General features: G+C 31.3%; 1 protein-coding gene across 16 annotated transcripts in view; it reads right to left on the bottom strand.

The window, feature by feature from the left end:
- Nucleotides 1-13,693, bottom strand: part of LOC105210691 (heterogeneous nuclear ribonucleoprotein L) — a 216,598-nt gene that overhangs the window by 67,589 nt on the left and 135,316 nt on the right. For 11 of the 16 annotated variants that reach the window (XM_029039344.2, XM_029039342.2, XM_029039343.2 and 8 more), the window contains one exon: nt 9,751-9,822. The exons of the other annotated variants lie outside the window; for them this stretch is intronic. In XM_029039344.2, coding sequence (XP_028895177.1) covers nt 9,751-9,822 — 72 coding nt within the window. The remainder of the gene's footprint in view (nt 1-9,750; nt 9,823-13,693) is intronic. 16 annotated transcript variants of the gene reach the window in all.

The following is a 13,693-nucleotide window of genomic DNA, read 5'->3' as shown; positions in this document are numbered from 1 at the left end:
AAATTTTTAAATTCTGTTTAATTTTGTCATACTAATATTTTCAATTCTGTATGCGATATAGAAACTTAAAAATTTGTAGTCAAGCGATCCCGATTCACAAAAGTCGAGATGCCGAAATATGGTAAATATTATATTTTTGTTTAATTTGGTAAAAAATTAAAAATTCATAAAATTTTATTCACTGAGCCACTGACTTCATCAACTGCGTTCATAAAAATATGCCAAAATCTGTAGTTGCCACACTTTGCTTTCGGCGAACATGTTGCATCGCTTCACTGCGATTCAATTTCAACGGTCGCGCGCCAGCATATGTGAAACACATGGCGAAGAAAAAGTAAACGAAAAAGCAACATACGAGAATTTACATTTTCTAAAAATCAAAAATATCGCAAAATAGTAACGGCGCAGCAGCTGGAAATGAAAATTTAACTTTCACTTAAAACATTTGCTTTTCCAACGAAAGTCAGCGCGCACACAGACATGCTCCGCAAGTGCTGATGGTAACGAGCCGATTAGAGGCAAATCTGTTGCCAAAAGTGATGGTAAATGAGCAAGCTGCCGCGAGGGGTGGTGGGGTGCTGCCAACACTTGGCATGCCAGCAAACCAGCCGCCAGCCAGCCATTCAAATGGCCATTTAGACGGCAGGCAAGGCAAGCAGTCGAATTTTTGCGCAAGGAATCCATTAGAGCGCACCCGAAATGACTTTGGCTAAAAGTTTAATTGAATAACTTTTGTTGTAGTTGAAAATGTTGATGATGTTATGTTGCTGCTGCGGTGGTTGTTGTTGCTATTATTGCATATTCCACGAATTGAGTTGTTGTGTGGCCTGTAGCAACAGCAATAACCACTCGGAGTAATTTTAAATATTGTAGCAACATGCCACAGCTGGCAATTGCTGCACAAGCCTGCAGCGGCGGCAGGCATGCGAGCAGCAGCCGTGGTAAGCGTGTAAGTTACGCTGGCAAACATCGTGTAAAGAATATGCAATTAATTTTTCACTTGACTCGGCAATTAGGCATTCAGCGCTCCGCACGTCAGTCAGTGTCGCTAAAGTAATGAGAGAACTCGCTGCAACACGGTTCATTGGACACGGCTCTGGATGGTGGGTGGGTGAGCCACCAGCTATAGCTCCCACTGTATGTGCTGATAGAGGTATACGTAAGTGAAATCATTTTGCTGCCATTTCCGTGGCGTGAACGGAAGCGTGCCGTTGCCAACTTGTTTCATCAGCATGTTGCTGCAACATTAGCGGTTTTAATGATACTTTTGGAAAAGTTTGTTTTTGTTGGTGGTGTGGGGCGTAAAGTGGCATAACATTTAATGTAATACAATACAAAATAAGTTATTATTTACTATTTGTTAGCATAAACTCTCTTAGAACTAGTAGGGAGGCTCTAAATGCTTATGGAACTCAGCATAAGGTATGCTGGTAATTAAGGTAAAGTTGTGAAGCGTTTATATGCATTTTTTGGTGGCAGCTTAGCTTATGTTAAGTGTCATATACTTAGTTAGTTTCATTAAGTTAACTCATTTAATTACTGAATTGTACACTTTGAAGTCAACTGAGAAGCTGAAACTCAAAACATCGTTATATGGGAGCTAGGAGCAAATGCGAACCGAATTAAATAATTTATGATACAAAAAGTTTCAATGTTAATAGTAACTTTCTCACAAAAAATTATTAAGATATCTTATATAATAGCCGATCTGTATGGTATAGAATTAATGAAGCGTAGAAGTTCATTATATAGGATATACTGGAGCTAGGCTAAAATATGAACCGAAAGAATTTTCGCCTATTTAACTCACATACAAACCGAAATACTCGATTATTAGTCAATTCGAGATCCGAAAATATGTGGACCATGAAAAAATATTGACCGATTTGAAAGATAGTTACTACCTATCAAGAACACCATATGTGCACAATTTTAGCAGTACGGTTATATGGAAAGTGGGCGTGGTTAATACCAGATATCATAAATATTCAATGTGTTTACAAAGTTTTCAAGCAATTCTGAAGCTTTATATGTAAAATTGAAACTAAAAATCTTAAGAGCTTTCCAAAAATTTTTGAATTTAGTGAATTGAAAGCGATTCCAACTCATATATTGTACAGGTTTGTACAACTGTTGCCCACAGAATTTACGATTTGTAACGCCTAATCGTTCTCATGCTTGTTGTTCCAGCATTTAACTAAGCTCCTTTAAGCTGCTGCTGTGCCAAATTGCAAAAACTAATCAAAATTCTCATTTATCCGTAACGCACTACACAACAGCAACAACAATTCGGTCACTTCCGGTTTTAGTTGACAACTTTGCATATTTGCCAAGCAGTAAATCTCTTAACAAACTAAGTACCAAACGACAGCTGCCAATAATCACGCCATCACAAGAAAAGTCATTTAGGAGCACACGCACACATACAAATAAAAACACAGGTGTATATATACATATACATACAGACATGCATACTAAATGGTATGAAATATAGCAGTGCAGTAAGCGAACAAAGTGTGTCACCGAGAGGAAAATCAAAGGCAATGCCGAAGAACTGAAAGGAGAGGCAGAAGCAGAGTACGAAGAAAAATTCGAAGAAGAAGACAAGTTGATGATGGTTGGAAAGGCTGTGGCTTTGTATAAGTATTGCTGAAATGTAGCGTTGACAATCCACGGCTTGCTCAAATTGCCTTACGCTTGAAGTCCTTTCAAGTCCTGCGGACGAGCTTTTAGCAAATACTCAAAGCCGAGTGCCACACATGCAGGCGAGCTGCCTTTGGCTTTCGTCTAACGGATGTAGTTGATGATTGCAGTATTAAAATCGTAAATGCAACGCATGTGAAGGAGCCAACGCCATGCGTCACGAGTGATGCCATTAAAAACGGTATCTACGATTCATATCATATGTACATATCTCGTATGTGAAATATTTAAACGCATTGTTGGCACAAATGTCATTGCAATACGAAGGACAACAGCAATAAAGCAACAACAACCCAGCTGGCAAGCAAAAGTAGTAAGACGGAAAGCGGTTGAAGGAGAAGGCGCCTCCTTTGGAATGAGTTTTTCATGACGTTGGTCGGGTCAGGCAGACAGGTAGATAATGTTCGTAGGATATAGTTTGCGGCGGTAAGAAGGTGGATTGCTGGAGAATGCGACTGTGATTAGCATGCATAAATCATTTACTATGCACATAAGCTTATACATATATTTATATGTGTATATAAACTATATTCGGAGTAATGCTTAGTGTGACCGAGTTTGTTGTAAGCAGCAAGCAGCACATGCGGCATATTAAAATGGTAGAGTCTCTACAGGTTGACGGAAATTTATTTCATTTTTCACGAAAAAACAGTTACTCACTCACTCAAGCGTTATTTTGATTTCCTTTTCTGCAGGAATTTATTTTAGAGACTTTTTAAATTAAAATTGCTGGTATGCTTCCCATTTATGTATTTAATATGAGGTGATATGCATACACACATACATACTTTTATATTTATACATTTTATTAAAAAAATATTTATGCCCGGTTTCACAGTCAGTGCTTAGGTGGTGCTTAAGATAAAACAAAAATATTGTGTTTTACAGTTCATACTTAAGTTCTGCTTAAGTACTGAAAATGGGAGACTTAAGCAGTGCTTAAGTAACAGCTGATTTTTGTTTTGAATATTGACTTATTTGTCAAAAAAATAAAATAAAAATTATTTGCTGAAAAAAGTTTAGGGATTTCTTGCATTCAATGACGGTTATATGCTTTCCTGCGAGTTGCAATAGGTGCCCCCACTCGCTTGCGGTGAAATTCGGTGTCCTTTTATTGTTTCCATCCATTTCCCAGTCAACAACAATGCTTAGCTAAAATTTTATTTGGGCACAACTTAAGTACGAACTGTGAAACCGGGCATTAGTTTTCTTAACATACTTTTATATTTATATTTATTTTTATTATTTCTTTGATAGTTTTTTATTTCTTAATTTTTTTTTTATGCTTTTCATTGTTTGAATTTTATTTTAATTATTTTCGAATTTATTATTTTTAATTTTTGCATTATTTCCTAAAAAAAAAATATAAATAGAAATAATACAAAATTATGGTCAAATTTAATTTTTTTCTATCCATTAAAAAGTGAAATAAAATTATATTAAAGCTTAAATTAAAAATATCATGGTTTTAATTAAATTTATTTGTCCACCTTTTTCATAATTTAATTATACTACAATAAAGTTTAATTTATTTAAAAAATGTTTAAAATATGTTTACAATTTTATTTCTGCAAATTTTTAGAAAAAAAAAGTTTCAGAAATATTTTTTTTTTTATTTTAATTTTTTTTTTTCTCACTTTGATGATTTATTATATGAAATTTTTATTTCAAGAAATTTGTGATATTATTCTTTCACTTATTACTTTCATAAAAGTTTTAATTAATATCTCTTTAAAACAATTTTAAAAATTTATTGTGAAAAATTTTGAACATGTATGAAAGTATTTTTATTTTGAAAACAAAAAAAAAATATTCGTTTACATTTTTCGAAAATATATTTTTTATTCGTTATTTTCGTTATTTTGAATATTTTTTTTTCAAAATTAGTTGTTATAACTATTGTTTATTTCTTTTGAACTATTTAGATTTGGAATTTATTTATGTTGTTATTAATAATGTATGTTATGTCAATTTCCAATGTATTTTTGTTATCTTTATGATTGTAAATTATATTTTATTACTTCATACTTTTTTATTATTGTTATCATCAATTTTCAAGTTTTTTAATATTCAATACTTCTTATATAATGGAGAAAGTAGAAATTGGGATATCAATTGGGACAAGGCAAATCTGCAGCACAGTCAAACGCATTCTCTTCTTATTATTCCTTTTTTGCTATTGTAGCTATCATACTACATTTCGACTTATATTCGCTTTTTTATAAGCTGTCAATAGTTTTCCAGCTCGTTACAGCAATCAAAAGCACACATTTGCGCACACAACAGTATATACTCTCCCCCACATATTCGTAAACACAAACACAGGCACATACACAAACAAATATTATTTTCCTTGTATTGATAACACATTCGCACTTTAACGGTTCTGCGGAGACCGACCTTCATTGTAGTCATGAAATTACATATTTCTTTCTGACAAACATGCAAAACAACAACAATGCGTTACGAGCTGTGCGTTGAAATATGTTGTATTCAAAATCTTTGGTATCTCTTGTTAGTGGTGAAATATTAGAAAAGAGAAGTATGAGAAATAAATATTTCACGAAATGTGAAAAAAAATTGCTGAAATTTTGATTTCAATGGTGAAATAAATAACATTGATTGTGACAAGAATCAGTTGTAATTTCGGTTGAGTGGCAGGAATGGCAGCTAAAATGTGTGCCGGAGACTGGAGGGAGTATGGATTTGAAGAAATGGCAATAGAAAGGTAGATGCAGGGGTATATGAAAATTTTTTCGTATACAATAAGTTTCTAAATTTAAATATAATTAACTTTTTTTTAAATTTAAACAAATTCAAAATTATGAAAAAAACCTCCTTTTTTTCTTAAAACTCAAAATGATATATCGAAATTTTTCGAAAAATTAAAAAAAATTGTTATGAAAATATAACAGAAAAAGTTTTGTCTTTTTTAGACTTCAAACTCAAAATAAATTTTAAAAATTAAAAAAAAATTATTTTATTAAAAAAAAAATAAAATTTTTCCTAAAACTTGATTTATTTCTTTCAAAATTTTTGAAAAAGAATTTAATAACCAAAATTTTTGAAAATTTTTAACTAATAAAAAAATCATATAAATTATATACGTATATTTGTAACGTATCTTAATATTCAAATCTAAATTTCGAGTCTGATTTTTTTTTTTAAATTTCGAAATATTTTTTTATTCAAAGAAAAAATATTTAATAAATTAGAAAAAATCATTATTTCATGTGTACTGAGCAAAAAACAGAGTCAAAAATTCTAAAATTAAAAAATTCAAACCTTAAAAAATATTATTATTTAATTATGAAAATATAAAAAAAAAAAATTTAAAATTTTTCAAAATCGTTAAAAATAAAACAATTCATATCTGCATTCGCATCACGTAGGCACATAAAAAATGTTGTTCAAACTCACAACAGTCCACAAAGCAGCAAAATATGCGCCACACAACAACTAAATAGTTTATAACCGAAGAAGAAGAAGAAACACCGAAAAATACTGTTACATAATTCAATGCATTCGGCAGCGCGCTGTGTGAATTTTTAAACAATGCCGCCGCTACTACCATAGTTCAAGCGCAGCATTTATTTACGACCACAAGTATTTTTGCACACTATGAAAAATGCACAGCCAGCATGGAGAGAGCGAAGTAACGGAAGCGTGGAGAGTGCAAAAGCAACTTTTGATCCGCTTTTAAATTTCATGACTATGAAAAGCATAAAATTTAAACAGTTTCCGCCTTTGCTCGGTTAGCCAGCAAACAAACAAGCCAGTAAACAACCGCTAGCCACAGGCAAGCTGAGCGGAAACGGAAGGGAGACATGGCAAACGGATGTGTGTTTGGTGAGAAGATTAAAATTGGAGCATTCAAGGAGACAAAAGCTGATCAAGCCGAATTGCTGCTTGACGCACGCAGCACACAAGACAGCACTTAATATAGAGGGATTAAGCCACCGCATTATAAATACAACAAAAATAAGAACTAACTGTCAACTAACTAACGGTTGTTAACGCAAGGAAGGGCGGTGGCTTGTAGTTGTGGTTGAATTTGATTATCTTTTACATAAGTTTTATCACTGTCATAGTTATGTGCGCGCATACGCATCCTTCAACGGCATTTAGACGTCTCAGCGTGTGTAAGCAGCTTGTGAAAATTTCACGCTTTTGTCCTAGTAAAAGCTGTATTTTCGATTTATGTGTCGCTTTATCGCTTCAGCTGCGGAAAAGCATACATTTTGACGCAATGTAAGAATAATTTTGCTGAAAAGCAGGATGTCATTTTATATGTGAATGAAGGTTGCTCATACGCAATGGCGTATAATGGATTCGGTGTGTGGTTGCAGATAACGATAGAAAATATATACATTGAAAAAATAGCGTTCAATTATAAACTGAGTTATTTTAACTTAACGATAATAAAATTTCAAAATTTTTCGAAAAAAAAAATTACAAACAAAAAATTCAAAATATTTCGAAAAAAAATATTTTTTCGTAAAGTAATTCTCAAATCTTTTACAAAAAAAAAAAAAAAATACCGTAATTTTTCGGAAAAAAAATTTCGAGAGAAAAATCTAAAACTTTCAGAAGAAAATCTCAAATTATTTTATTTTAATGTTACCAAAATTTAGGGGTTTAGCGGATATAATTATATATAGTAGTATTTTATGGTAGACAAATCTTACATGATAATCAAAATAAGTTGCTCATACGCAGTGGCGGTAATATGAAATCACTGTTTTCTACGTGAAATTTCAATTGAAGTCAAAAAATTGCGTATTTTTCCATAAAAAAGTTTAAACTCGTGCAATTTGCAGTTTAAATTTACATATATTTCTTGTTCTTGTTTAACAAAAAATATTTGTATCCAAAAATTCGTATTTGCCTTTTTTGGTCATAACTGATTTGATTTAATTAGCATTTTTCACTGCATTTAATTAGTTAAATTAGCTGAGTTTTATAATTAGTTTTGCGGTTTCTGCCAAACTGGTGAATTGTTGTCGGAAAAACAACAATAAACAAATAAAATAAAAAACAAATGCCTAGGAGCCGCTAGAAAAGCGCAACTTTATAGTCATTTTTGCGGCTTTTGTGGCGCTTTTGTAATTTTGTTAGAAAGAAAAAAGCCAAAGAATTAATGAGCACATACATTGTGGTCAATTATGTGGCTGCGGAAGATGTGAGAATGGATGGAATGGTGAAATTAGGCAACGAATTATAAAAGTGAACAACAAATGTTTGATGTAATAAGGAAAAGCGTTGTTATAACAATGTAATAACTTTCTATATAATTTATAATATGGAAAATACTGTATTAGGGTTGCCATGTAAATATATTTAAATTAACATTTAAAATTTTCTTACATTTTTGTTGATTTTAATTGACAAGTGTACCCAGTACAAGATGTTTCCGATTTTATTTTCTTTTTCGAAAAATAATTTTTATATTTTTTTAGAAATTTGAAAAAAAAAATTTGAATTTTTAAAAAGTTTTATAAACTTTGAAAACTTTTCATAAAAATTTTGGTTTTTTATAATAAAAAAAAATTTGAAAATTTGAAAAAAAAATTTTAGAAAAAAAAGTTTTAGTAACTTTTAAATTTTTTAGAAATACTGCATTTTGTCAATTATTTTAGCTCTCACAAAAAGCTGAAAAAATACTTTTCTGAATGTAAACAAGTTCTAATTAAAAACTGAACTCAAACGCTTCAAAACAATAAAAATTGCAACCACAAAGCGCGCTGCTTCAAAGTTGCAAATAAATTCGTAGTGCCATAAAAAAATGTAAAACCAACAACGAAAATAAATAAAAATCAGGCACACACAACATACATAGAAACGAACAAACGCACATGAGAAAAATATCAGCAATTTTTGCGCCGGCCACATTAACTTTTGAGACTACTTTTGAGCCACTGGGGAGTGAGTTGAAATATATTGCAAAATAAATAAGTGCTTTCATTTGAAATTAGCACAAAAGGCATCAAACTGACGCGGCGATATTCAGAGGGGCAGCGGGCCAACAACAACTTTATATTTGAGTGAGCAACAAAGTGAAAAGACTTGCAACATGCGATGATGGAATATAAAAAAATATGCATGTATATGTGTGTGTAAATGAAGGAAGAAACAATAAATAACAAATGAAAAAAAAGAAACAAAAAATAAATAAAATTTTATGAACTGCCATATTAATATGAGTGTAGGTGCATGTGTGTATGAATGTGTATTTATGCCTGTATATCTGTGCGCTTGTAGTCCACTAACTAATTTCCCTCGAGAGTCATATTAAGCGAGCAAAAAAAAAACTAAATAAAATGATTGTAGCAGCCTTTTCGGCGCTCGCTGATGCGTCAAAGCCTGAATATTATTGAATATGTGAATGTATGTATGTGTGTATGTACTGTAAGGACATGAAACAATGCCAAATGAAATGTTTGAATGCAACGCGAAAGCGTAATAAATATAAATGAGCAAGTAAAGCTATAAAAGATTGCCGAAAGGCAAGGAAGGAGAGGAGAGATGGGGCGAGAACAGACTAACTGCAGTAGAAATTGATGTCTAAAGCAGTTCAGCGACTGTAACGATTGATGTAGGAGCTGTGAAACAGAAATTTTTCATTTTTTTTTTCAAGAAAGTGGCAAAATCCATTGCTCTCAGTCAGAAATAAGAACTAAAAAATTATATAATTTTTCTAGCAAACTCAATAGAGAAAACTTCAGACAAAACTGAAAGCGCGCGTTTTTATAACCTTAAAAAAAACAACAACAACAACAAAATATACTCTCAGTATCTTCCAAAACTATTGCTCTGACACTCGCCTAACAAACTCCCGCTCTCTAACAAAAAAACAACAAAAACAAAAAACCCCTTAATTATCACTCAAACACAGCTAATTAATTTCACAACAACAAATTCTTCGACATATCTTTCACTTTTTGTATGTGTGCATGTGTGTGTGTGTGCGTGCATGTTTTAAAAGGAGGAACACTAAATCTTTTTTTCTTTGGTTTTTTTGCAACTAATTTCGAAACTACTACTCACTGTAGGGTTGTGGGCGTGTTCCATAGAGCGGCTCTTGTAGCAGCGGTGATCGACCGTTTCCAATCTCCTTAACTGCAATTAAAGAGAGAAGACAGTAGAGTAGAGTAGAGTAGTAGTGGTTGGCAATTGTGGCATTGTGGTTGTTGTGGTGGTGGTGGTAGTAGTAGTTTTAGTTGTTGTTGTTGTTGTTGTGGTAGTGGCAGTGACAGTGAGCATAAATCACTATTTGTTTAATTAATTGTTAAAGTTTTTTGGTGTTGTTGTTGTGGTTTTTTAGTGAGTGGTAATTTTGAAAATTGTTCGAAATTATGCGTTTAAATGCATTGGAAAATTAAAAAAAATTGCTTTATAAAATCTGCTGTTACTTTATTACATTATATTGGTTTTGTTGCAAAAACTCTGCTGGCAACCCTGTACACACACACATACACGCGGATACATGTAGATATTGAAGTTTTTGGCTCAGTGATATTTTTTCTGCTAAACAATATATGAAATGCTGTTTATGTATAACGAAAAGGAGCAGAGAGTTAGAAAAAAAAAATAAATATTTTAATTAAAATAAGCTACAAACTATAAGTCAGCCTTCTGGAGCTTCCAGATTAACTATAAATATAGTTAACTTAAACAAAACTAACTGAACACATGCATTAATTCATCCAAATAAATAGTAGAGTAGAAGCTCATAAGTTTCATACCAATGATATCAAATGTGAAGGAAATCACGAAATTTTGAAGTTCTCCTGAGGCATTCAAACCAAAGCAAACACCAAAATTTCAATTCCAAATAAATTTACAATATTTTTCGGGAGTTTAAAATCACATTTTGAGGGATTGCGATTTTAAAAGAAATTCTTGATAAAGACTTTGCTATCGAATTAATTTACGGTACTATTAATAGGTATGGATCTTTATACGCTAAAAAAATGGCTTTAAAAATCTTATTCCCTTAAATAGTAATAAAAAATGTAATATTTAATAATAGCACGAAACCCTACAAGTATGCTTCAAATATTTGTAATACTTGATTTTTTATGAGATTGGAGCGATAAAGGGTAGCTCGATAACCATTTTATGTAGCAATGCTTTGTAATTATGGCTGAAAATGTTTTTTTTTTAAACATTTGACTAAAATCAAAGCACAACAAAGTCAAAAGAATAATTGAAAAGAGCATAATTTTGGAGATTTCAATGAAAATAAGAATTCAAATCTTCACTTTTCAAGCTGTTCATCTAGTACGTGAAAATTACTGCAGTTGAAATCATAATTTGTGTTTATAAAGAAGACAGTCCTAGAACAAACAGAACAATTACTTAAAAACAGTAACACTTAATCCTACATGTATGCTTCAAAAAGTACTAGAAATGATAAGAAGAAGAAATGATAAGAATAACAAAGTCGTATCGGTTTTGGTGCCTAAAATGGAATGTAGCTTTTAGGCATCGAATTTAGCTCGCTTTAAATCACAGACTTAGCTTTTGGAGTAGCTAATCACAACATATAAGAAACATGCAGCTTTACAACACACATCATCAGTGAAGGTTTTGAATGTAATCGTCAATTAAAAGTCATTATTAACTGATCCATTTTGGTGAACAATCGATTTTAAAAAAATGTATTCAATAAAAAAATATGATTTACTTCATTACATTATATGTGTATACTCCAAGTTTTTTTTATAAAATGATCGATGTTTTATACAAACCCGATATATTCCGGGTTATATTTTCGATATATTCCGATACTTTTATTTTCGATAACTTTTGTTAGTAGTCAATATTTTCGAGCAAAATCAGTTGCTATCACAATATCTTCGAAAAATATTTAGGATTGAGCTTGATTTGCTGAGGCACACAATCTCACAATTATTTAATATTATCTATCGAATATTATCGATTTTTTATATCATGTAATCGATAATTAAATTTGAGATGCGATCATTATTTATATTCTCAGACCTTTTATAAAATAATGCTCGGTTCAGATGTTATCACTTATTGTACTAACTTAGCGATACAATCTTTAAACTAATTCTAATAACGGTGACCAGAAATTATGAAAATAATTATTTTCCAGAGAGATATGATCTTGAATACTAGTTATCGTTATATTGAAATAAAAAGAAATAAAACAACTTCTTTGCTATCTTTTTCGACAACAACTAATAAAATTTGTTATTTATTTCACTCTAACCATTATCTCCACTTAGAATTCAGTCCAATTTTTCAAATATGAAAGATTTGCCACAAGCATAAATTATGATTTGTCATAAATAAAACTAAAAAAAAAAAAACGCATGTGAAAAAACTGCTGTACGCTTTCGAGCATAAATTACGGCAAATTCAGGTCAACTGCGTTTTATAGTGCATCGAAAAAAGGTGAATTAATTAGAATTTATTTGTCGGCGTCAAAGCCATTCAAAAGCGCGCAAGCGTGTGGCAATGAAGTGGCCTGTCGTCGCTGGTCGCCATATTGAAGCGAGCACATGTGCACATTGACTATGCAACTAACGCGGAGCAAACAAGTGATCTACAAGCCAGGTGAACTGGCTGTATGACATTCGCGCGGTCACTTTGTTGAGCAGTCGGCCGGTCGATTGGTCGCTTGCAGCTGCAGCACAAAACCGATTCAAATGCTCGTTATGTGAGTCAAGGTTGTCACGAAAAACAACAACTATACATGGTTGTATTGAAATGATGAAAAAATTAAAAAAATATATTTTTGTTTATAAAAAAAATTGTGAAATAATTCTTAATTCATACAAATGTCTCTTTGCAATGCAACAACTACAGCACACACACACAAAAATATTCATTCAACATAATTAACTTGAAAATTCCGCCATTTTCGCTTTTTGAATCTTTTATTTTTTTTTTCAGCCTAACCAGTTAAGGGGGCCTGAGAACATCAACAGCTGTGTAGTGGCGCACGCTTCACGTTTATTGGCAGTTCTACAAAAACCGCTTAAACTCTATAACTATAATGCATTTCGTAGCAGCTCTAACAACAACAAAAAACAACAGCAATTAAAGTTGTATTGCCAATTTTGTATGCACAATTCGCTTGACCGCTTTAGAATGTTGTCAATTGCACATTTATTTTGGTGCTTATGTGTTCTAGTGCTTGAAATGTTCACTTCATAAATATTTATTGGCATTTTTATAGTTTTCCATTCCAAATATTGCACGAAAGTGCTGTTTATGGCTTGCAATCGAGTTTGAGAATGTTATTTTTAATGAGATACTTTAAGATGTGTACAGAAATCGCGATTGAAAAAAAAATAATAATAACTTTAAGAAACTACTCCAATTTGGAACATAATTTCTATAAAACAGAATTTACTAAATAATTACTGTTTTCTGATAAACTGAGTAATCAAAATCGATAATTTTTTTTTAATTAAGAAATTAAATAGCTATTTATCGATATTAAAATCTTATTGAAATTATACATATATATATATTGAATTATATATATATATATATAAAATTGAAATTTATCGATAGTTTTTGTTATAAATTTTTAATTACAACCCAAAAATTTGTCACATTTATTTGATTCTTGAGTTTATGTTTGTATTGTTAAAAAAATTATCGACTACTTCTCTTATTTATCGGTATTGAAATTTTTAACCATGCTTTAAAGTGCAGGGAAATAATTTCATCTCATCATAATCGATATTTTTTAAATTATCGATATATAATATTAATCGTCGATATTTGTTATGGACAAAAATTATAGATTTTTTGTGACATTTAAAACATATTTCTATTGAAAAACGCGTTTACCTAATAATCTATGCATAAAATATCGATATGGTGTTTTGTCGGAAGTGATGGTGAAAGAGCATGATTTTTTTCAAATATTTTATTTATTTTGGATTCAGATCTCATTCAGACTGATTACGGGGACTATGAAAATCGATTTTTTGTATTAATAATC

This window comes from Zeugodacus cucurbitae, chromosome 6, assembly GCF_028554725.1.
Source record: "Zeugodacus cucurbitae isolate PBARC_wt_2022May chromosome 6, idZeuCucr1.2, whole genome shotgun sequence".
NCBI lineage: Eukaryota > Metazoa > Arthropoda > Insecta > Diptera > Tephritidae > Zeugodacus > Zeugodacus cucurbitae.
Note: the sequence above shows the minus strand (reverse complement) of the source record. Positions and strands in the feature narration are given on the sequence as shown.